The 22136-nt window shown below is 35.0% G+C and overlaps 2 protein-coding genes and 1 long non-coding RNA gene across 5 annotated transcripts; 2 read left to right on the plus strand and 1 right to left on the minus strand.

Moving 5' to 3' along the window:
* Nucleotides 1-7369: 7369 nt before the first annotated feature.
* On the minus strand, nt 7370-9522 carry LOC110939006 (isoleucine N-monooxygenase 2). Its single transcript, XM_022180924.2, has 2 exons — nt 8528-9522; nt 7370-8162 (listed from the first exon to the last, which is right to left on the minus strand). Exons 1-2 carry the CDS (start codon nt 9455-9457, stop codon nt 7530-7532), a joined length of 1563 nt encoding a protein of 520 aa, XP_022036616.1. The 5' UTR covers nt 9458-9522; the 3' UTR covers nt 7370-7529.
* A 5562-nt stretch (nt 9523-15084) lies between these two features.
* On the plus strand, nt 15085-17000 carry LOC118492257. The gene is made up of 5 exons (XR_004892825.1): nt 15085-15187; nt 15306-15402; nt 16487-16629; nt 16711-16828; nt 16910-17000. It is a non-coding gene; the product is annotated as an uncharacterized LOC118492257 (long non-coding RNA).
* Nucleotides 17001-17397: 397 nt separating this feature from the next.
* On the plus strand, nt 17398-19586 carry LOC110940972 (beta-adaptin-like protein B). 3 transcript variants are annotated; one of them, XR_004892826.1, is made up of 7 exons: nt 17398-17927; nt 18033-18236; nt 18321-18636; nt 18735-18819; nt 18914-18965; nt 19142-19217; nt 19316-19586. XR_004892826.1 is itself a non-coding variant. In XM_022182544.2 (6 exons), the coding sequence occupies exons 1-3, from the start codon at nt 17799-17801 to the stop codon at nt 18567-18569; spliced, it is 582 nt and encodes a 193-aa protein (XP_022038236.2). In that variant the 5' UTR covers nt 17412-17798; the 3' UTR covers nt 18570-18636; nt 18735-18819; nt 19142-19217; nt 19316-19565. The 3 variants fall into 3 exon arrangements, 2 of the variants coding, with proteins under 2 accessions (XP_022038236.2, XP_022038238.2); XM_022182544.2 differs by lacking the exon at nt 18914-18965 and having other exon boundaries at nt 17412-17927; nt 19316-19565; XM_022182546.2 differs by lacking the exon at nt 18914-18965 and having other exon boundaries at nt 17412-17927; nt 18735-18807; nt 19316-19538.
* Nucleotides 19587-22136: the final 2550 nt, after the last annotated feature.

Here is a 22136-nt window from a genome sequence, read left to right on the forward strand (position 1 = left end):
ATAACTCGAGACTAAGGTTGCGACTCGAAACCATAACAGCATAACTCGAGACTAAGGTTGCGACTCGAAACCATAACAGCACGACTCGAGACCATGACTCGAAATCTCAAAACTTAGGCTGTTTAATGTGAACTAAGACTTAGCTAATTAATAATTGGTTTTGTAAATACTTAGTTAATTAATAAGGATCAAATAATCTTTTACAAAACCAAAATGGCTTAACTTGAATGAGCTTCTGATGTATCACTTCTGGCCAAAGCTGATTTGATGCATCTATTTATTGTTCAAGTATTATAAAAGCTATGTTAAGCATGCATTACAAACGTGAAATGTCTTAATTCTGGCCAAAGCTGATTTAATTCATTTATGTTTAGCATGCTTGACAAGTGCATAACTAAAGTGATTGTCTCATTTCTGGCCAAAGCTGATTTGTCACGATTACTTTGCACACATACTTAAATGATTACACTTCTGGCCAAAGCTGATTTGTCTTTGTTTAAGTAGGACTTTACTAAGTCTATTATTTTGATGTTAGTAATAGACATATCACAATCTCTTCATATAATGATCCTTATATCAATGATCCTTACATAATTTTATGATCTTTTCGTCTGCTTTATTTTAAGTACCCATAATTTTACTCACTATAATTTACTTCTACCTATATCTCATCCACTCTAATTCCTAAACCCAAAATGTTTGCTTTATTTAAAGTTTCTATTGGAATTAGCTCTTAAATTAAATCCTTGATTATTTCTTAAGACACGATAATCCTATTGCTCTCTTCTGATAAAGATTATAAAGAAGAAAATTAGAGCATGATGATCAGGACAAATCGAACATGATGTCTCTTATAATAATCAAGAACTCTCTAACATAATGCTATCACTAAAGTTATTCCAGATTAAGATTTCCCTAAGGCTAATCTCTTATATATGGAATAATCACTAGAACTCCTAAGATGCATGCCTTCTTTTAAAATTCTAAACTATAAAGTTAAGTGGTATATGTGAATACATAATAATGTACGATACCATGACCCATAAAGTTAAGGGCTTACGCATGGAAATAAGTACATTTTTCCAGTACATTACATACTAAGATTTTCACTTGTACAATTTGATGCCTTATAAATCAACTATAACACTCAAAAGTACCAAAGTATAATGAGTGTGTTGATAAGCAACATATGTACAAATAAATAAATGTTTAAAGCTGGAAAATAAGTTGTTACTCACCTTACAACCACTTAATTCAAAAGAGGATTGTTTTAAGGTCTATAGACAAATTACAAGTAAAAATTCCAACTTTTAGTTTCTTCAAAGGAAAATCTCACTGCATAATTATGTCATTAGACTAAACATAAGCAACGAGACTATCCATTATTCTAAAGAACAGTTGGATGAATTAATTAGGTAGTCACTTCCTATGATATCTAAGTCTGCTAATTTTAATATTCCTATTAACACATGATTAGTTGACTCTAGTTCCACACGTTTCTTTACCAGAACTCGACAAATAACTAACATGAGAGTTAGTGACAAAATTAAATGTTAAGACTATAAGAACCATAATGAGCAGTCTTCTAACAACGCTTTTCGATACCTTATATATTCTGAGTATTAATCAGAATATAGTATCATAATTAAGCAATGTTATGAAGGTTGTGAGGTTTGCATAGTCAACATAAAGTCACACTTATCTTAAACTCTCATCTTATTTGTTCTAAATACCTGGATTGAAACATTATTAAGATAAAACTAGATGATACCTTACACTTTCACAACTTTTGTCATCATGCAAATGAAAAATTTGACAGAAGGAAAATGAGACTTACAAATTTCATCCATTATAACCAAAATTCATGAGAAATCATGACATGGTTAATGAGGATGATTTCTTATCTAATCTCATTCTAAGTGTTTTTTAAATCATGACGTTATAGCCCTAAATATCACTTGGCTCAAGGAATAAGTATGGGTCCATCATAAGTCATTCATTGACATTCGTGGAACTTATTCCAAATGGAACATTAAGACATAATTCATTTATCATTTAAAGACTATCTACTTGTATCTAAATTTGTCGTATATGGCCCACAGTTTTTAAAAGAAATCTATTCATATATGTACTTAATAAGATTTCTATTAAATATGTCCCTAAAGTTTCTCATGATATCTGGACATTAAAGGAATCAAATAAAGTCTAACGTATATGTGATAGGTTCCCACGTCACGTAGCTCATTGAAACTTCTCTTGTAGCATTCTAGAGATATTAAAGATCAGTGGGAGCATTAAGTGTCTTAATAATAACTTGCAATAGTTGCAAGAGGTGGGGAGTGAAAACTTTATATTACTTCAATTTACACACCTCTTGTACAAGACACTGCTCCATCTTGACACTGTTCTATCAAAACTTATCTCCTTAAAATCTAAAGCTACCTTTACAAAAGTTTCATTGTTACTTAATTGTGGGCACACTTAGATATCTTATCTAACCTAACATAATCCTCAACAAGAGAAACTACAATGACTAACGTCATTAATATGTTCATTAATATGTTTTCTCTATTAGAATTTGTTTGGTCGTTAAATATTGACCCTAAGCATGCTGAGTTCCTAAAGTTTTCTAAGGTCAGTGGGAGCAGTCAAAGTCCTTATAATGACTTGCAAAGAATACAAGAGACGGGGGGAAGAGTGTCATTAAATTTCACTCCAAATTTAACTCCGATTACACCTCTTGTACACCATACTGCACCAACTCTTACAAACTTAGAATCCTAGAAATGATAGAAACCTAATCAAGAGCTAATCCATAAAACTGAAACTTCTAACAAACCCAACAATCAACTCAGGAGGTCATCTAGGTTTAAAAACCTACTAACTTTGATGATTACATAACCTCCCTAACTGAAGTTGAAATGGATTTTGGAAAAGTTTACTGATCCTATCTCTTCAAATTAAGCCAGTAGAGTTAATCAATCTTCTAAATAGAATAAAATCGTTTTCTAGTAAAACTGATTTTATGTGTTCATATAACGTTTGGGATTTGATTGAATTACCTAAGAGTGTTCATAACTAAACCAAATCCTTATATAAACGTTAAGACACAAAGAAGCATGATTGATTGTCAAAGGTTATACTTAGGAAGAGATAAATTATCAAAGATTTCTTTGAGGATCATCACTGTTCTAGTAGCTTATAATAGTTTAAAGCTACATTAGATGAACATTAAAAGAATTTTCCCTAACAATGGCTGACACATTTACATGTTCATTAGATAACAACCTAAAGTTTCAAACTGAAGGTTAAAGAACGCTTCATTGTAAGCCAATAATATCCATGTATGGGTTAATGCAAACATCATAATGTGATCTTAACGTAATTATTTTCATCAAGAATCAAGTGGATTAATGAACCTACCTCAAAATGAGTGGGAGCAACTAAATTAAACTTGTCTATATAGATGATATTCTTTTGACAGGTATATGTTACATAAGTCAAAGCATTGTTAACACAAACTTTGATATAATAGATCTCAGAGATATCTCTTACATAATAGATATCATAACATGTTGAGATAGACCAAATGGGACATTACTTCCGTTCCATAAGTTTAAATTAAATTGGTCCTTACATATGTAACAAACAGTACTGCTCTCCTTTAGAGAATAATAGGATAAATGAGATTATTTCCTTACGCTTCATTAATTGGAAGTCTTATGTAAGTTCAAGTCTATACTCGTTTAGATATTACTCACATTGCAACACACTAGATATGTCTAGATAAACGTGAAGCATCTAATAGAGTATTACAATATCTTTAAAGGAAACGAGAGGCTATAATTTAAAGAAGAAGTGAGAACTCAAACCGGTTGATTACTCTAACTTTGTGATATTAAAAGATGACAAAATGTAATTTCGGGTATATCTTTATGTCAGCAGACAAACCTATCTTATGGAGGAGTCATAATGAACTGATAATAACAACCTAAGTTATAACGACATAATATAGTCACTAAATGTTGTTGGAAATTTATCAGTGGACTCATAAGTTTATTAACTCCATATAATTAATATATTGAAGACTTATTGTGATAAAGTCAGCTACCATGTCTCCTTGAACAGTAACAGTTCGAGAGGTGCTGCATTAAATTTCGATACACAATTAATTATTCGTTTATGAACGAATTGAGGAAACTAAATCTTTGTATCGAATGCATTCATGATATGCTTAAGGATCCTATAACTAAAAGTCTATCACCCATAACTATTATGTAAGCGCTTATAATAATCACGGGTTTATTGATGACTATGTACAACTGCATATCGTACTGTGAATGATTAACTTTTAATATTCCTCATCAGTTTGATTTTGTATGTCTCTTACATATGTTCTGCCGGTGTAATGACATATAGACAACTATAAATACAAATCAAACGTTAAAGGGCTTACTTATTTTGATCATAACTGTTAGGTTTTAAATTAAGGCTATAGTATGACTAATGGGGGTCCTGAGTCGCATAATGATTCAACGGCTGTATTTCTCTGCTATAGTACTTGTTTAAGGCTAAAATGAGTATTAACTTCTGATCAGACTAATCTAATACTCATGATAAATGATTACTCGGCTAAGTGGGAGAATGTAAGATTAAATATAATTATTATATTTATATTTAATTGTGTAGCCATTATAATCATTTATATTATTTGGATCAAAATATATTAAACCTATAATAAATTAGTTGGTAATTGTTGATGGGCCAGATTACCCTAATTAACTAATTGGGTTTCCCCTTGGGTGTATATAAGGAGATTACTAGAGAGGGATTAGGGTTAGACCCTCATAACATCACACTAAAATCGCCCTCCTCTCTCTCCATTACTACGAGTTCTTCAACCCTAAAGAACTCGGTACTACCATCAAGAAGATACATCCTAAAGGGGAACCAGACCAATCTGACGAACATGACGTCTACTTCCCTCTCTGGTGTGGTGACTGCTAATCAGGTACACACCTCTTATTTTATCGTTTATGATTGAATCTACATCATTAGGGTTTATGTTTTACCCATGATCTTATGATATAATCAACAGGTAGCGTTGCGGTTGTTGAGCGGAAATAGAGGCGAGAGGTACCACCGTACCGTCACGATTCTGGCGGTAAGAGACGAAGCCCCAGCCACGGCGTAGAACAAAACGAAGCGGTGTGTCGTGTGTGAAACTTGCGAGATCGAGCAAATCGGTAGCATTGATTCATTCCATCCATTTGTTAATGGTCATTGGTTATAGAATAGGAAGGTTTCGAAGTACACGGAGTTGACAAAGTTGTTCAAGAAAGTCTTAATGACTTTAATTCAATCTTTCGATATTACCCCTAGGATACTACATAATTTACAAACTAACCTTTTTGTTTATGCTTAGTTTAAATTTTAAATTTTAGTCGACTATATTCTATTATAATTCAATAAAAATGTTCTTATTAGTTTTTAGTATTTACTTATTCGTTTATTTAATAATAATAATGTTAAGTAATATTTACTCAATAAAATGTTCGGTTAGAAATTGTAATCGTTTACTCGATCTTTAATTGTATCGAACTCACTTAAAAACCGACATAAATAATATATATTTATTATATTAGGGTTTCCGAATTTTCGTATATTACAGAATTCCTTTTCATTTCGAGCAAGCCAGAGTCTCCATAAGTATCCGAACATCACCATTTGAGACATTTTTTTCCATCTTTTTGAACCCACTTGAGCATTCACATGTTCCAGCAAACTGTTAACTGAAGTGTCATCATATATTGTCGTGATTTTCAGCCACCTAAAAACATTCCACCAAACGCTTCTTGCCCAAAGGCAATTGATGAAAATATGGTCAGTTGATTCTTCAGCGAGACCACATCTACTACATAGAAAATTCGGTATCGGCATGCCCCTAGCGACCAGAGCCAACTTCGAAGGAAGCTTTCCCAAATCTGCTCTCCAAACCAAATAGTTCACTTTTTTCGGCGCCCAAGAGTTCCAGCGAAACGGACCACAATCACTCGGTACCACTACTTTTTGCGCCATCTCCTATCGAATGCCTTTGTAGAAAATTTTTGCCCATCATCATTTACCCACTGCCATTTATCTTTGCCGCCCTTCAAATTAATGTTTTGGAGAATCCGCATCAGGTTCCCAACTTCGACCCATTCTGCATCTGAGTTGGGATTTTTCAGCCAACTCCAACTCCATAAAGAGGTACTTCCTGCTTTCGATACACAAGAATAAACCAGTTCGTTTTTATTTGCTGAAATCCTGTACGCATGCGGAAATACATTTTTGAGACTTCCGTGACCCGTCCAATTGTCATGCCAAAAAAGGATTCCTTTCCCATCCCCAGTCTCCACTTTTAATTTTTCGTTCACACAAATCCCCATTTTTTTAAGGCCAGTGTCAACGTTTGCTATGTCTTTCCACCACCCCGATATCGACTGTTTGATCGGGATAAGTTTGAGCCCTTTGTTCGGGCCATGAATGGCTGCCACGACCCGCGGCCATAACTGATCTGGCTCATCTTTTATACGCCACCACCACTTAGCAAGGAGTGCTAAGTTGAATCCTTCCAAATCACCAATCCCAATTCCGCCTTGGCTTTTTGGTTTGGTAATTTTTCCCCATCGCACCCAAGCCCTTTTATGTCTTTGACCTACTCTGCCCCAAACAAAAGATCTCCTCATTCCTTCCAGTATTTTTATAACCCCCTTGGGAGCCTTAAAAACTCCTAAAAAGTATGAAGGCAAGCTGCCCAAAACGGCCTTTGCGAGGGTGACCCGTCTCGCAAATGAGAGGGTTTTGGCTTTCCACGCATTTAGCTTACGTTGGAATTTCTTTATACTTCTCATGAAACTTACCTCAAAACAAGGTTTGCCACGCATTTAGCTTACGTTGGAATTTCTTTATACTTATCATCAAACTTACCTCAAAACAAGGTTTGCAAATTATATTTTAGTATGAAGATTAAGGGAAAACTCTATAGAGTTATGAGAACTTACAGAAATTGATTTTTTCGTACAAGTTTTGTTCTCATTTTTTCACATCATTGGATTAAAATGTTAGAAAAGACTGTCGTAAAAAAATTAAAAAAAAAAAATTCAAAGTGGTGTTTTTCGGCTTGTGTCAAGTTATGTCGTGTTAGCAGATCATGTTGTCAATTGTAAGTTGTACTTGCTAATACTTTTGTTTTTATAATAGTGCCAATTTGAATATTTATAAAAGAATATAAATATGCATATAAGAAAACTATAGGTTATAAATTATAAAGAGGAAAGTACAGTAAGATGAAATTCATTTACTTCATATAGTTACATAGGTTTAAAGAAATACTTGCATTAGTTTAAAGAAATACTTGTATGAGAATGAGATGATGATGATCTTCCTTATGAAATGACATTTATTCATAATTTGAAAAATAAAAGTAAACAATATTTAAAATATAATACACACGTCTGCACCCGGCTCAAAATCAATACTTCTTCTGGTCAATATGTAGGATACATGTCGCGAGGCAGCCGTCGCTTAGCATTTGCGACAAGTGGCTTAGCCAAGCAGAGGTCATTAGGATTTTCTACAAGCTCAATGGACCGCTCATTACCAGGCGCCTCCCAGGTGAACCCCTGGACCATCCTTGCTAACATCATTGTAGTCATTGTTGTGCCCAATGTTATTCCTGGACAACCACGGTTTCCTGTGCTAAAGGAGATCAACCTCAGGTCACTATCCGACAGAACCACTTGTTTTCCTTCACCTAAAAGATGTCGATCTGGGTCGAACCGCAATGGATCCGCCCACACATTTGGATTCCTTCCAAGCCCAAAACGACTTAAGATAACGTGGCTACCCATAGGGATGAAGTAACCAGCAACAGTGGTATTCATTGTTGAAACATGAGGCGGAACAAAATGTATAAATGGGTGCAACCTGAAAGTTTCCTTGATGCATGCTTTTAAGTAATTGAGTTGGGGTAGGTCGTGCTCTTCCACTAGCTTTTGACGACCCACTACATGATCCAATTCCTCAACTGCTCGTTTTAGAATCGTAGGTTTATTGATCATCTCAGCGATCGCCCATTCTATTGCGTTAGAAGTATTATCAATTGAAGCAATCATTATTTCCTAAAAGTTGATAAGACACAAAGATGAGAATTGAAAAGCAAAATCATACAAACAAAATATGATTATTAGTCTTTAATGTTTAATGTGCAATTTTTTTTTATTTCTATGTGGTTTAGAGATTTCATTAGCATTTCTATATGTTTTTAAAACATGTTTGACAAATAGTGAGTACATGCAAGTCCCTAAGATAAGAAAAGATGCTTTAAGTTCACTAGGAGAAAACTCTATCCTTCCTTTCATGCAGAGTCACAAGAGTTGCTCGGTTGAGTTAAACTTTCTATTTGCCAAACATGATTAAAAAAACTTCTAGAAACGCTAGCATGTGCATTTAAAAATATTAAATAGTAATATAGCGATACACTTACAATAATTTGAGCTTTAATCTCCTCTGGTGTAAGCTTAGGATCTTCATTTGTAATAAGAACATCAAGGAGATCACATTTATCCTTTCTTGTTCCATTGTTCCACATTTGAATTCGTTCATCAATCAATGGATCTTGATACTTTTGAACAATTCCAATTGCCGTCCTCATCATCTTTTCATGGCCATCAAAGTCAGTCTTCCCTCTTAACCATGGGAAATAATCGGTGATGCAAAATGCATAAAGATACTTTAGGATGGTAAAAAGTGCAGCCATAACTTCAGTTTCTTCTTTACCCGGCCCCCCATCTTCCATTCCTTGCCCAAAGAATCGTTTCCCAAAAAACATATTCCTCAATATGTTCCCAAAGAAATGTTGGCTCATGGTTCGAACGTTTATCATGCCGCCATCAACTATAGCATCTTGTTTCTCTATTTGGTTACATATGTAACAAAGCAATAAATCAGCTTCTTTGTCACGTTTAGGTTGGAGCCATTTGTGCGTTCGTGGGGAAAGCATCTCGTGATGTATCATTCTTTTCATCTTCCTCCATTGTTCTCCAAATGGACTCAAGATTGTGGCGAGATATCCACCACTTACAAGATAGGATGACAAGAAATCTGGCCTTGAACTGAATACTTCATCTTGTTTCTTGAGGAACTCGCATGCGAGGTCAGGGGACGAAACTGTGATGACGTGGGTTGAAGGTCCAAGCCGGATGCAAAGGATCGGGGTGTCATACTGGTCCATGAGCTTATGGATCCACACGGGGAAAGTCCACTTGTTTAGAAGCATCTGGATGGTGCATCCGATCAATGGCAAAGGTGTTGGACCGGGTGGTAATGGATATTGGTTGCTTGAAGATTTCTTGGTTAAAAATCTTCTAACAAATATGAAAGTGATGAGAAAGAAGATGATGGATAAAGACATCATTAGTAATTATGATGATACAAGATGTTAAATGTGATATCGAATGAATGTTGGGTACGTTTAAATAGTAAAAAAATGGTATGTGGGTTGTTACGGTTTTATTTATTTAAATGTTAGGGTTTCAAAGCCCAGATATATATAATATAATTAAGCTACTGGATAATATGTGAACATGATAATTGGGTTTGTTAGAGTTTTCTTTATTTTAATCTCTGATTAATCAAGGTACAAATTGCATATGCAGAAGTGCCGAAATGAAATGGGAACATGCTAATTGAGTTGTTACTATTTTGCTTAATAAAATTTGAAGGTCTTCCAAGGTTCAAATAATCATTCAATTAAATACCTAATTAGCATTATTTAGCGTCATTCACAACTCCGAAAGGGCAAAATCTATGGAAATTTAGCCTTTAGGAACACCCTTGTTTGGAGATATTACGTTTAAGTCCCATAGATAACAGGATTAAAGAAATTCTCCTTAAAAATAGCAAAATTATCAGCGAAATTGCTGTCACAGATTTCATGAAGGTTTTAGGGTTGTAATGTATATCAATAACTAGGTTAGTTCCCCGTGTGTTACACGGGTTGAACAATTTAAATTATATAATAAATATTCTTGTAAACGTAAATCAAAGACGGAGACATTTATATATTTTTGATAAATAATGAAACTAATAATAATAGTAAAAAAATCTCATACATGTGTACAGAGGTGTTTCTGAGAATTCATATACCCTGTTTGAGCTCGAAAAAATATCTTCTTCCTTAATGTTTTATTATTATTAATTAATTTTAAAATCAAATGGGTATTTGGCTCACTAAAGCTAATGCCAATGGGCTAACTTCCAAAGAAAAAAAATTCGAAAAAAATATGTTCTTCCGTAATGTTTTATTATTATTATTATTATTATTATTATTATTATTTAATTTTAAAATCAAATGATTATTGGGCTCACTAAAGCTAATGTCAATGGGCTAACTTCCAAACAATAAAAATTGTTTTGTAAATGAGTCTATCTTTGAGTTGGTATAGGTATACTATTTAAAAAAAATAACATATATATCAGATTATTTTTATAAAAAACACGTGCCCCTCGATATCACGGACCCTGTGCGGTGGTTAGGGGCGATGCTTTGAAGGGGCCGGGAGGGGCGCCCAACCCCCCGAACTTTTCGGCCAGTAATGTTATATATGTAGTTTTCGTATAGAAATTTTCACTGGCGGTGGTCCTCTCCGCACACCCTTATCACCGCCCATGCATGTGTATACTCATTTACGTAATCGATATACATTCAATGATATCCTGTATTTTTTTTTTGTATTCAATTAACATTTAGAGTACGGATGTTACTGAATTTTTGAAGAATAATTTTTAATTTTGACACATATATTCAAGCTTATAATTATATAATGTAGTCATGAATTTTAATAAAATCCAAAAAAGCGTAAAACCCTTTTTAAATTTTATAATTATCAGATAAACATTGTTCCAAATTAGAAGATAAATTATTAGAAAATAAATATGAAAGAAAGGCGGGAAAACCCAAAAATAGGTGCCTTCAATTAATGACATGTGTCACACATTGGTTTACTTTATTATATGTATAGATTTGACTCCTAAAAAGTAATTAAAATACTAGTTTCTAGACTTTTGTATTCCATGGCTAATTACATTATGACTAATTCCTTTGCAAAAAGATAAAATTAATAAGCAAATTTAGAAAATGTTTTTTTTACTTAATATTAGAAAATGTTTTTTTACTTATTTATGATATAAGGAGCATAGTCATCTAATTCGCGGTTCGCTCTGGTTTGTATACGCGGTTCGGGTTCGCAGTTCGTTAGATGGGACGAATTCGGTACGGAGAGGGGTAGGTTCATTTCGGTACGATCCGTCTACATCCTTGGGTTCTCTGATGCGGATTGGGCTAGGTGTCTTGAAATACGGAGATCCACCTATGGTTATTCCATCTTCTTTGGAGGCAACCTGGTGTCTTGGAGTGCAAAGAAACAGCCAATTGTGTCCCGCTCCAGTTGCGAATCTGAGTATCAGGCAATGGCTAATACGGCGGCAGAAATTATTGGTATAACTCATCTATTAAGTGAACTTGGGGTCATACCTACTAAGTGCTCAACTCTCCTATGTGATAACCAGAGTGCACTTTTTTCTAGCTCAAAATCCAGTTGCTCACAAGCGAGTCAAACACTTGGAACCTGACTATCACTTCATTCGTGAGCTCGTTACTTCGGGCAAATTACTCACCAAGTTCATACCATCCAAGCTTCAGGTGGCAGACATTTTTACAAAAAGCTTGCCTAAACCGTAATTCGAAAGTTTCAGCTCATTGCTTCGGGTCAGTCTACCACCTTCTCGCTTGAGGGGGGATAACAATCTATCATCTTCTACAACATCTCAAGAGTCTTCATAACTCTACATAATTATTTCATTTACTATTATTCATATGTGTTATTAATTCTTCATTATTTCATTGTCTTTATATATCTACATATTGTAATTTATTGTTTCATAGTGAGAGTTATCATTTCCTATAGAACATGATGAAAAGGAGGATGATGGTTACAGACATTGTGAGTGATGATGAAGATGTATGATGTTGAATTTGAGTTCTAAAAGATGTTGAAGGTGGGTTTAAGTAACACAAATAAGTACCTGGATAGGGCTGTAAATGAACCGAACGAACACGAACAAGGCCATGTTCTTGTTCGTTCGTTAAGGAAATTAACATGTTCGAGAACTTTTCACGAACGCATACCAAACATAAGTTTATGTTCATGTTCGTTCGTTAAGGAAATTCAGTTGTTCACGAACAGTTCGTGAACACTGGTCACGAACACAAACGAACGCAAGCGAATAAAAAAGAACGCAAACGAACATTTAACTTGAAAATAAAAATATTGTTAGTCTTAAACATTGGATATAAGTAGTTAAATACAACACCAAATGATAAATCAAAACACAAGAAGTCTAATACGCCACCAAACGATGAATCAACTTTAACTAACTTAGACATAAGCATCCCCAAAAATGTCTTAGCATGTCCAAATTTTAGCTAACTTAGAAAAAAATAGGGTTTCAAGTTTTCAATATGTTTAGATAAAAGGTTTATTATTTTTTTATTTTTTAATATAATCAAACGAACATGAACGTAAGAACATATTACTGAACGTTCACGAACGCAGTCGAACAAACGAGACCTATGTTCGTGTCCGTTCGCTAAGCTAACCGAACGAAATTTTTGGTTCGTGTTCGTTCACTAAGCTAATCGAACGAACATAAACGAACTTCCCGCCGAACGGTTCACGAATTGTTCGTTGAACGTTCGGTTCGTTTACAGCCCTATACCTGGATATAACGTAAACATGGCAAGTGGGTTGTTATTTATTTATGTAAATTTGAAGGTTTCAAGGTCCAATATTTATGTATATATAAAGAGTTGTTTGAAATAATTCGGAACAACTTGTAACTTTCTTTATGTAAATTTGATACAATATATATAAAGAATTGCCATAATAAAATATCAACATGCATGATAATTGGGATGTTACCATTTTTTATTATTTATGTAAATTTGAAGGTTTCAAGTCCAATATATATATATATATATATATATATATATATATATATATAAAGAGTTGTTTGAAATAATTCGGAACAACTTGTAACTTTCTTTATGTAAATTTTCAATACATACAATCATAAGTTTTGATGATGTCATTCAATAGTGAAATAAAATGGTTGGCTAAGATGGCGGCAACTTTATGTTTTTTTTTCTCTTTTGCATAAAATATTTATTTAGAGGTCCTGTTAAATTACGATTTTATCTCATGTTTAAATTTCTGATCTTGCCCCCAATTAGAAATTAAATTTATGCTTTGCTCCAAGTTTAAATTTATGATTTTGACAGCTAAAAATTACGGTTTCGCCTTTAGTAAAAATATTACGACTTTGCCCCTGATTCAAAATAAAAAACTGGTTTTGCACTCAGTTCAAAATATTATTTTACCTCCATTTTAAAATTACGATTTTACCCGGACTAAAAATTGCAATGTTGCCATAGGTTTTTTTTTATTATTTTTTTTTTGCAAAACTATGGTAGTGTTTTATTTTAGTTGGTTTACTCAATTTAGTTTTTTATTAGTGCCAAACACTTGCCTAGCACTCGCTAACTGATCCTGACAAATTATTGTTTTGGCCTCAACTCTAAATTACACGCTTGCCATCGTTTTAGTTATTTTTTTTATCATAACTATGATAGTGTTTTTCTTTATTTGGTTAACTCGATACATCTTTTTTTGTATCGTGTTATAAGTAGTATGTATAACTAACCAAAATAAATGTGTACATGTCATTAAACTAAAAAAATTTTTGTTTAGCGCCACGCAACGCGGGCGGCGCATTACTCTAGACGGCAATAGTTCTGCCACCCGATTGGTGGAAAATGGGTGACTAACCTATTATTTTTTTTAATGTTAGTATAACATAATATAATTATAATTGCCCCCTTTTAAAAATTACGATTTCGCCTACAATGCAAAATTACGTTTTTGCCCTCAGTTTAAAATAAATTGATGATTTTGTCCGTAGCTAAAAAATACGATTTTGCCCTTAGTTCAAAACTACGATTTTGCCCCATTTCAAAACACAATTCCGGTTTTGCCCCTGCTAAAAATTACGAATTTGCCCTTAGTTTAAAATTATGAGTTTGCCCTCTTTTAAAAACTTATGATTTTGCCCCCAGTTAAAATTTGTATTCTTGCCATCGTTTTAGTTTTTTCTTTTCAAAACTATAGTAGTTTTTATTTTACTTGATTGACTCAATTTAACTTTTTTGTCAAGCAGGTGTCTGACACTCGCTCATTGTTTTTGACAATTTACTATTTTGCCCCCAACTCAGGCTTGCCATATTTTTTTTAGCAAAATTATGGCAGTCTTTTGGTTTAATTGCTTGAGTCGATGTAATTTTTTTGAGATCGTCTCATGAGTAGTACGCACAGGTAACTAAAATACATACTTATATGTTATTAAACTAAGAAATATTCGGCTTAGCGCCCCGCAAAGCGGGCGGGGCATCCAACTAGTTTGATATAAGAACAAAATATATATAAAGAATTGTCGTAATAAAATATCCACTACTAGAAAACTAGGCAATTGCGACCAAATTTTGCGACTAACATAAGATGGTAGCAAAATTAGCGACCGATTTCTGACTAAAACCAAAACAATCGCAAAATTAAAGACCAATCTAGATTCGATCGCAATACGGTCGCAAATTTTGTGACCGTATTTTTGTGGTCGGAAAACAGTCGGAAATACGAGAAAAATAAAAAATAGCAAAATTTACGACCGTTTAAAGCAATCGCAAACAAAAAAAAAACAAAAGTTGCGACCGTATAAAACGGTCACAAATACGAGAAATATATAAAAAACAACAAAAGTTGCGACCATTTAAAGCGGTCGCAGATAAAAGAAATAATAGAAAACGCAAAAAAAATTTCATTAGTGTTTAGGGTTAAAACTGCAAATAGTTATAAGTTCTGGGTTAAAACTGTCAGTGGTCATAAGTTTAGAAGCTTCAATCAGACGATCATCCTCGTTCATCAAAACAGACCGCAGATCTGTTAATCTTTCATCATCCTCATCTGCGACTCACGGTACAACTGTCACTCCGGCTATCATCCTCGTCATTCATCGATCTGATACCGTACATCTGGTATGTGTTACTCTTCATTTCCTTTAATAATCCAATTCAATGTTAGCAATCTGACGACTGATTCAAGTTTGAAACCATGTGTTAAATCCGACGACTGATTCCGAATACGTGATTGAAGAAATCATCTCACCAATCTAATTTTGAGGAGATCTGCCACTCGAAGAAATCCTTTCACCGATCTGATTTTGGCGACACCGATCTTCATTTCCTTTAAGGTTAGGTTTCGTCTATAAGGTTATATCATTATTAACGGTTCAGATTCATGATACTATATCGAATTGCTAGGGTTAGTCAACTATTAGATTGAGTTTTAAATTAGGCTTTAAAGAATTTAAAACTATTGGCTCTGTTTTTCTTTTTGTGTGTTCGTATTCAGTTATGATTAGTAAAGTGAAAGTAGGATAAGTCAATCATTCGATGCACTGATCTAAATCGGTAGTCGGATAAACAGTTTATTCGAAAATCACATTGAATTCAGATCTGAAAAGTTTGAATAGACCTAAAGCGAAAGCTGAAGGTTTTTTGAATTTTTCAAAACACACTTCTTCAATTCAAAACAGTTTCGAACTGTTTCGGTTGATTTTCGATAAGTTTCGTATCATTTCGGTGTGTTAATTGAAGTTTTCAGACAGTTTTAATCGATTTCAGGTTGATTTCGGTTATAGGATCTTGAACTAAAACTGATAAACGAACTGAGCTGCAGATCTGAATCAGAACAGATGTGTTGTTAAAAACGAGTTGAATGTCTGATTGGTGTTCAGGTTATTATTCTTCAGATCTGAATAACATCTCGATATCATAGATTGTTGTTGATTAGCGGCTGATGTTTCTAGTGGCTGAAAGAAATCTGAATCTTAGTTCGACGTAACTGAGTTGCAGGGTGATAGATAATCGAAAAAGATTGTTTGTGTGTTGCTAAAAAAGATTGTGTGGCTGGAAGTTAAAGCGACGAGTTTGAGTGTTGATGGCAGCGTGAAAGTGCAGTTTTTTTTGATGTTTTGAGTGAACTGTCTTTATATTTAGTTGTAGATTGTTTGCTGTGATAGTTGTGTTAGGATTGAGAGTTGCTATTGAAGTTTATTCGAAAAATTAAAGAAAAGTATTGAGTTCCAGATTGTGATTATTAGTGACTTATCTTATCGGCTTAATTTTGACGATGAAGATTTAGAGTGACTTATCTTATCGGCTTAATTTTTGTTGCTTTACTTTTTGATGTTTCTGTAAATTCTGTTTGTGCTTGAATGTTTCTTGCAACCTTTGATTACTTGGTGAAACTGATTGAATTGACTAAAAGAATAGGAGTCTGAGTGGAATGCAGCTCAAAGTATCGAAATAAGTGAAGATCTTGTGGCTGCTGCTAAGCTTCAGCTGAATTTTCTTGCTGCTGTAGACAGAAACTGTTGGCTTTATGAAGACCAAACCTTGCAACGGGCCATCTACAGGTAAATCATAAATCGATAATCACTACTCAACTTCTTTGTTTCTCCTTTTGCGTGTGTATGTAATTGGTTGATTGCTTTCAGGTACAATTCTTGCTGGCTTTCTTTGCTTGCTAAACACTCTGACTCTCGGATCACAAACGGGCCTTTGGTTGTTCCTCTTGACTGTGAATGGGTTTGGCATTGTCACAGGCTCAATCCGGTAGGTCCTGAAACTGAAATTCTGTAACAAAACTCGTGTTTTGATTAATAATTTAATATTGTTCTTGCATTTCGGTCTCAGTAAGATACAAATCTGACGGCGAAGAATTCTATGAAGAATTCTTGTCAACTGTAATGTTTCTTCCTCTGTTGAAAATATCTCAAGAAAAGAAACCGAAGAAATATGGAACACCATGTATCCCGACGAGCCGTATGATATCAACTCGACACGTTCGAATAAAGTTCCGAAAAACGTCAACGGGTCTGAAAACTATACCAAATACAATCTGGTTTTAGCTATTAAAAGACAAATCCCATTCTACTACCAGGTGTCCAGACCCCATATGAATACCAATCAGTTTCTTGAAGCAGCTGTAGCCAGATACAAAGGCTTCAGCCCTAGGTGAGGGTTTTCCCCGGTTCGGAGGCGAGTGTATCCCGATGTGGTGAATCTCGCCTGTAGCCCATTTGGAGGATTCGTTGGCCTTTCAAAAAAAAATATACATTATACTAGTATTTATTAAGTATTTTATCAGTGGTAAGTGTGAAGTATTTGAATAACATATCAAGATTAAAAACCCTAATGAACTATTGAACACAAACGGACATAAACGAACATATCACTGAACGTTCACGAACATAAATGACAAACGTGGCCTTTGTTCATGTTCGTTCATTAACTAAATGAACAAAAGTTCTTGTTCGTGTTCGTTCCTTTATTAAATGAATGAACACAAACGGACTTCCCGCCCAACAGTTCACGAACTTTTCGCTGAACGTTCGGTTCAGTTGCAGCCCTACTTGAAAGTACATTAAAAGAATGTATTTTATACTATTCTCATAGTTTTGAGGTTTACCACCCGTAGACAATTCTTGTTTGTTATATAGTTTACTGGCATTTCGGTTGCAGGCCTCCATTGCCTGTTCTACTACCAGCTGCAAGCGGTCAAGGTTTGGAAATCAGTGCTCAAATGGTGCGGAGAGATGGTCAGATATTTTACAGCTTAATGTTCGAGAACAAAACGCAAATTCCACTGGACGGGTTCATGATTCAGCTCAATAAGAACACGTTTGGTCTTGCTGCTGGTGGACCCCTCCAGGTAACTATTATCGGACTTCGATATCATTCATTCTTATAATGTTAATATACATAAACAACCAAACTATAGTTTTTAAATTACTAAATTTTTAAATTTGGTAACCAGGTCCCACAAGTGCAACCGGGAACATCAGAAAGAACACTTCTTCCTATGGTGTTGTTTCAGAATATTGCACCGGGCCCACCAAACTCGGTTCTGCAGGTTGCTGTGAAGAACAACCAACAACCTGTGTGGTACTTTAATGATAAAATCTCACTGCTCGTGTTGTTTACCGAGGAAGGAAGAATGGAACGTACCGCCTTTCTCGAGGTAATCTCGTTTCGGGTTTCAAAATTCTAAGTGATTAGTTTTTCAGCAATTTAGTATCTGATCGTTTTGTGACGGTGATGGCAGACATGGAAGTCATTGCCAGATTCCAACGAGGTCTCAAAAGACATTCCGTCTATTGTGATAAACGATATTGATGCAACCATAGAGCGGTTATCTTCTTCAAACATGTTCTTTATTGCCAAACGTAAGAACGGCAACCAGGATGTCTTATACTTATCAGCCAAAATCCCACGCGGTATCCCTTTCTTGATTGAACTGACAACAGTTGTCGGTGTTCCCGGGCTTAAATGTAACAGTAACTACAATGAATAAGGTGTTTTTTTAATTAAAATATCACGTCGAAGTTGTTCTCGTTTTCACATCGTTTCACGGATCAGAGGTATTTGAAGGTTATTATTGTTAATTTGATTCTGATTTTGAAGTGTACTATGACTTGATGTCGCTGATGCAAAGCATAATTAGATTTTTTTTTTGTAGTATCATGGCACGCGTAGTACAGCAGATGCCGGCAGAGGTCGTGGTTTTATGGCAGGAGGCGGCAGGGGGCAAGGTGTGGTCGCAGGTATCCTTATTGTTTATTTCAATTATTTCAGATTTGATGTGATAATTGTTTATTTCAATTATTTCAGATTTGATGTGATAATTGTTTATTTCAGATTTGATGTGATAATTCATTAGGGTCGGGTTATGGGTCAGAACGGGTTTCAGGTCAGGTCGGGTCATTTTTTTTAACAATATAACTTTGGTGATCATACTTGACACGTTAACTATTATTAAAAAAATAAAACTTCTGAACAAAAAGTGATCATGCAAGTTCTTAATTTTTTATTTGTTTTCTGTTAGTCATCATGCAAATTCTTAATTTTTTATTTGTTTTCTGTTAGATCCAGCATGCTTTTGAAGAACATGGACATGTTGAGGTTTCTTTAGTCAAAAATAAGAGAACAGGGCAGCAACAAGGTATGTTGACACATGTCAAAGTCTTTTTAGGTTAGTGCAGGAATCTAAAACTATAGTTGATCCATCTATGTAGATATCATCCTTGCTTTTTATTGTAGATATCATGGGACATGCTATGGCAAATATCATGGGTCGTGGCCCAGGCGTTGATCGAAGTAGTGGCGAGCAAGGTCGTAGTCAAGGAAGTGTTCTAGGTAGTAGTGATACCGTTGGACTAAAGTCAGATCAGTAGCGATGCTAAAAGCTAGGTTTCAAAACGCATAATCATTGACTTAAGTTTCAAAACGTGTAAACGCTTTGTTTTGAATATGTATTTTGTTATGATAACTTTGGTATTTGATGTTTTAAGTGGAATGTTTTATATGATAATATGTAAATTTTAAAATTGATATTATATGCAGGTTAAAATAGAAAATGGCTATAATTAATAAAAATTGCGACCGCAAAAACGGTCACAATTTTTCTAAAGGCAAGCAATTGCAAAACGGTCGCAATTTGTAAAAGGCATGCGGTCGGAAAACGATCGCAGTTTGTAAAAGGCATGCGGTCGGAAAACGATCGCAGTTTGTAAAAGGCATGCGGTCGGAATACGGTCGCATCAAGACCGTCGCAACCAAAGTCTCACAAAACCAAGAGCAGTCGCAATATTTGTGACCATTATTAAAGTCGCAAAACCCGGGTCGCAAAAGATAGCAACAGTCGCAAGTTAGTCGGAGTAGAGCAATTGCGACGGGTGTTTTTCCGATCGTAGTTCTAGTCGGAAAACGGTCGCAACAGGGCAATTGCGACTGGTTTGCGACCAAAATTGCGGTCGGAAAAACCTAGTTTTCTAGTAGTGATCAACATGCATGATAATTGGGATGTTACCATTTTTTATGTTTAAATTTGAAGTTTTCAAGATCCAACTGTTATAACTCGCTACTGGGAAAAAAAATACCGGTAACATGCGTCACAAAATTAGCAACAAAAAATATGACGAAAAAATATTAATTGCAAAAGTTTTTCGTCGCAATTATATCAGTGGCTGGTTCCTCATAAAAACAATAAAAATCTGTGAATCGTATTGTTAACATGAGGTAGTGGCCCGGAAGTTCCTAAAAACACAATTAAAATCTGTTGCTCGTTTTTTTGGAAATAGTTTTGTTTCGAAAAAGTCGGTATCGTCTCATGACGGGCGATTATGGAAAGGCTTCCCACACGAGCAGCCTGTTAACATGAGGTAGTGAACCGTCCCAAATTATATGTTTTTTTTGGAATAGTTTTGTTCGAAAAAGGTCGGTATCGTCTTATGGCGGGCGATTATGGAAAGGCTTCCCACACGAGCAGCCCTAGCAGCAAGGAACATTGTTATAGGGGACACGAGATGCCCTTTTTGCAGCGAGTACAAAGAGACTAGTGATCATGTTTTTGTTTCATGTCAATTTACTCAAGTGATTTGGATCGTGATCGCTCAATGGTGTAAGATTCCTCCCATGGTTGCATTTAGCCTTAAAGATATATATCTTGGATACACATGCTTCTGTGAATGGATCCAAAAAGAAAAAGGTCTTAAGCGCTATTATCCAGGTCGTCATTTGGAGTATTTGGAGGATGCGAAACGAGGTAATTTTTGGTAACGAATATCCAAACATTTCAAAGGTTGTGGGAGAATCAAAATCGATGAGCTTTCATTGGATAAAGAATCGGACGAGATCACTTGGTTGGGCATGGAGTGATTGGCGAAGTTTTAGCATTGTAATGTAGTGTCCGGTGGCTTTGGCCGTTATTTTGGTCTTATGGTGTAACCGTGTTGTATATTTGATGTCTAGCTTCTTGCTAGTTGATTGAATAAAATTTTTGTTGGCCGTTAAAAAAATCTGTTGCTCGTATTGATAACATGAGGTAGGGATTTTTTTGAAAAGGATAATTTAAATATGACAATGATTGTCTTGGATCTGCTTCTTTGTATCTTGTACCATCATTTAATCATAAATTAATTATATACTACCTATAGTTTGCCTATTTTGTAAATTTCATACCTATTTATTGAAAATTGTATAATTGGTATCAATTTTTACAAAATTATTTCACCTTAAATACATTAAAGGTATTAACCATGTAATAAATTCTACAATCACAAATTATGATTAATGGTGTATGGGAGACGGATCCACCGGTTATTAAGGATTCGATATGTTCCTTCTTTGCTCAGAAATTTCAAGAGCCGGTAGCGGTGAGACCGGGGCTGGCGTGTCCATTCCTTGCTCAGGTGACCGACGCTGACGGGGAGATTTTGGCTGCCCCCTTTACGTTATCAGAGATAAAAGGCGCTGTTTGGGATTGTGGTGGGGATAAGGCACCAGGACCGGATGGTATCAACTTCAGGTTTATCAAGAAATATTGGGGGTCGTTGCAGGTAGACTTCGAAAAATTGTTTGAGCAGTTTTCAATGAATGCTTCTATATCCCCTGGATGTACATCTTCGGTCATTGCGCTTATCCCTAAGTGCAACGATCCGAATGGTATGGGGGACTATAGACCTATTAGTCTCATTGGACGCATAAATAAGGTGATCTCGAAGGTGTTAGCAAACAGAATGAAATCAGTTATTAACAAACTAATTTCGGAGGAACAAACTGCCTTTTTAGCCAACAGAAGTATCTTGGATGGACCGTTGATTCTAAACGAGTTAATACCTTGGTGGAGATCTAATAAGAATGAGGGGTTTATCTTCAAAGCAGATATTGAAAAGGTATATGACTCACTGAACTGGGGTTTTTTAGAAAACATTTTGAAACAAATGAATTTTCCTATGATCTATATTAAATGGGTTATGGCCACGGTGGTTAATGCTCGAGCATCCGTTCTGGTCAATGGGTCACCTACACAGGAGTTCGCGTGTTAGAGGGGCTTGAGACAAGGTGACCCTTTTATCCCCGT

The sequence above is a fragment of the Helianthus annuus genome, chromosome 5, assembly GCF_002127325.2.
Source record: "Helianthus annuus cultivar XRQ/B chromosome 5, HanXRQr2.0-SUNRISE, whole genome shotgun sequence".
NCBI classification, from domain to species: domain Eukaryota; kingdom Viridiplantae; phylum Streptophyta; class Magnoliopsida; order Asterales; family Asteraceae; genus Helianthus; species Helianthus annuus.

What these genes read in the sequence shown, in the direction of transcription:
- LOC110939006 (XM_022180924.2), bottom strand. Translation starts at nt 9,457, where the DNA reads ATGATGTCTTTATCCATCATCTTCTTTCTCATCACTTTCATATTTGTT. An exon ending in AGATTAAAGCTCAAATTATT is followed by an intron (nt 8,163 to 8,527) that starts GTAAGTGTATCG and finishes ATCAACTTTTAG; the next exon opens with GAAATAATGATTGCTTCAAT.
- LOC110940972 (XM_022182544.2), top strand. Translation starts at nt 17,799, where the DNA reads ATGGTGCGGAGAGATGGTCAGATATTTTACAGCTTAATGTTCGAGAAC. An exon ending in CTGCTGGTGGACCCCTCCAG is followed by an intron (nt 17,928 to 18,032) that starts GTAACTATTATC and finishes TTTGGTAACCAG; the next exon opens with GTCCCACAAGTGCAACCGGG. An exon ending in AACGTACCGCCTTTCTCGAG is followed by an intron (nt 18,237 to 18,320) that starts GTAATCTCGTTT and finishes CGGTGATGGCAG; the next exon opens with ACATGGAAGTCATTGCCAGA.